The sequence below is a fragment of the Mastomys coucha genome, unplaced genomic scaffold, assembly GCF_008632895.1.
Source record: "Mastomys coucha isolate ucsf_1 unplaced genomic scaffold, UCSF_Mcou_1 pScaffold7, whole genome shotgun sequence".
NCBI lineage: Eukaryota > Metazoa > Chordata > Mammalia > Rodentia > Muridae > Mastomys > Mastomys coucha.
This window is the reverse complement of record NW_022196913.1, coordinates 31544997-31547812: the sequence shown is the minus strand read 5'-3', so window position 1 is coordinate 31547812 and position 2816 is coordinate 31544997. Positions and strand designations below refer to the sequence as shown.

The following is a 2816-nucleotide window of genomic DNA, read 5'->3' as shown; positions in this document are numbered from 1 at the left end:
GATTTTCATTGTCCTGATCATGGAGGACTTTGAGCATTTCTGTAAGTGCTTCTCAGCCATTCGAGATTCCTCTGATGTGAATTCTTTGTTTAATTCTCTACCCAATTTTTGATTGTTTTGTTTGTTTTTTTGGAGGTTAGCTTCTTCAGTACTTTACATAATTTAGATATTATCCATCTATCAGGTATGAGGTTAGTGAAGATTATTTCCCAATCTGTATGTTGCCAATTTGTCCTATTGGCTATGTCCTCTTCCTTATTGAAGCTTTCCAGTTTAATGAGGTCTCATTTATCAACTCTTGCTCTTTGAGACTGAGTCATTGTAGTTCTGTTTAGGAAATTTTCCCTTGTGCCAACGTGTTCAAGGTTCATTCCCAATTTCTCTTCTATGAGATTCAATGTATCTGGTTGTATTTTGTGGTACTTGATCCACTTGTACTTAATATGGAACTATTCTCATTTTTCTACACATGGACTTCCAGTTAGAACAGCACCATTTATCAAAGATGCTTTCTCTCTTTTTTTTTTTTTTTTGCATTGTATATTTTTGGCTTCTTTTTCAAAGATCAAGTGTCCATAAGAGTTTTGTTTTATTTCTGGGTCATCAATTCTATTCCATTGAGTAACATGTCTGTCTCTGTATAAATATCACTTTTGCTCTGAAAATTTTAATGTTTAAAAATAACCTTTTTGGAAAATTAACACATGAATTCTGTGTATCTTTATTATGCTCATTCCTTGCCCCATCTCCTCCAAATTTTCTGAAGCTATGTAAGAAGGGAGTCATATACAATTGTATTGGAAAAGTTATGCATTCATTGTGAACATTGCTTCCTAAAGATAGTCAGGATTAGAGGAAGCATTAAAAAATTTGTATCTTTGGTTAGGATACATAATGTTTTATACTTTGTGTATAATAACTTTGACTTTCATTAATTTTCTGTGAAGTAAATTGTGAGTTTATTGAAGTAAACTGTAAATATACTTTCAAGCTTAACTTCTCATATTGTGATAAATTGAGTGGTCAACCTAACATTATTGATATATTTTCTTTTCAAAAACAAAATGTCTATAGGCTTTTTAGGTTTGAACATTTAAAGAGAATGGCTTTATTTTTTTTAAAAGAGTCCAATTACACATACACATGCATTCAACAGCCTTACAATTAAAAGAAATTTCTCAGCAATGGACTGTCATCAACCAGCTCCAAAGTGGACTGAGTAGATGTGCATTTAGCACTCTTTCCCTGTTATGCGACACATCAGTGTTTTGAGATGAAATTTAATGTAGATTATGTCAGAGCCTAGGCAGTTAGAAAGGTTGAACATTGCCAAAAACTTTTTATTTTTGTCAGTTGATCTTAGGCTTGGAAGATATTCCCAGGTGACAATTTTATACTTCTTTTTTGCATTAGGATAGACCTAAAAATCAAAATAAGAGATGGTTACTTGATTATATTTATTAGTCCTCCTTTCTCCTTGTTTCTTAGGTGTTCAGTCAGAGAAATTCTTTCAGAGATGTGATACTGCCACCAAAGTTATGTGCTTTCAATATCTAAGAAAAGAGACTCTCCAATGGACTTGTAGCATCTAAAGTGAAGACTCATATGCATTTCTTCTAACATGTTTGCTTGATTGCAGAGGAAGGATGTTGTTTCAGAAGTAGAAGAAAAGTAGGAAATCTCTATTGAATTCTGGGACAATAGAGGAGCTCATGTCAGGTTATCAGGAAACTCTTACATGTTCTTTCATACGTATTTCACAGAAGCTGCTATGGACCACCATTCTTTTATACATTTCCACTATACCCATTCTCCATGCAGTATATGTACAAAAATATGATGAGGATCAGATGGTGATGTAATATACAGAGCCAAGGAATGACTGTGACTGAAAGACCTGAGTTGTTTTCACTCCAACCAAGAAAGGTGTCCTCTAAGTGCCTATGAGGAACAGCTTTGTGTCATTCTGATTCTCAGGGTGGAAGGTAATGAGAAGCATCACTGAGAATGTTAGAGCTGCCAGCAACCTATTAGGGCAGTGGTTCTCAACCTTTCTAATGCTGGGAACTTTTGATATAATTCCTCATGATGTGATAACCTCAAACATAAAGTTATTTTTGTTGCTATTTTATAACTGTAACTTTGCTACTGTATTTAATTATAATGTAAATATCCAATATGCAGGATATGTAATATTCAGTCCTCATGATAGTGTCATATTTCCACCAAAGAAGTCATGACATACAGGTTGAGAACACTCTCTTAGGGGCAGATCATCCACAGGGTCAGATATCTATGTTTCACTCTGGAAAAACAAGCTATTTGAAATGTTTTTTAAAATTTACACAACATACTTCTTTTAAAAATGAGTATAAGTAAAGGGAAATTACTCACTGTTTTGAGTATTAAATTAAGGTCTTCATTGATTTCATTGAATTTCCATGCTATTATCTTAGCATTTTCATAGATAGATTCAGGGGCATCTTGCATGCCACTCAGTTCCACTATTAGATAGTACAAAGTTCCGATCCATGAATCCATAAATTCGATCATCATTTTTATATACTTTTTTGTCTGAGAAAACACAGAATAGAACCGTGGTATTAAAAGAATTTCAGTGCAGGAAGTTTGTTGTATTTAATGTCATATAAAGAACCTAAATTGAAAAATAATTTTACTATGTACATATGACCTATGTTGTATGGATGTTATATTTAAAAATTAGTCTATTTCTGCAAAGCAAAGTATATTATGATCTGTATCAACTACCGTTTTTCTGAGGTTAGGCCATGATGTTTTGCTTTCCCCAAGCAATT

The 2816-nt window shown here is 33.2% G+C and overlaps 1 protein-coding gene across 1 annotated transcript in view; it reads right to left on the bottom strand.

Moving 5' to 3' along the window:
- Positions 1-1231: 1231 nt before the first annotated feature.
- Positions 1232-2816, bottom strand: part of LOC116082647 (prolactin-8A9-like) — a 6750-nt gene continuing 5165 nt past the window's right edge. The window contains exon 4 of the mRNA XM_031359508.1: positions 1232-1420. Coding sequence (XP_031215368.1) covers positions 1232-1420 — 189 coding nt within the window. The remainder of the gene's footprint in view (positions 1421-2816) is intronic.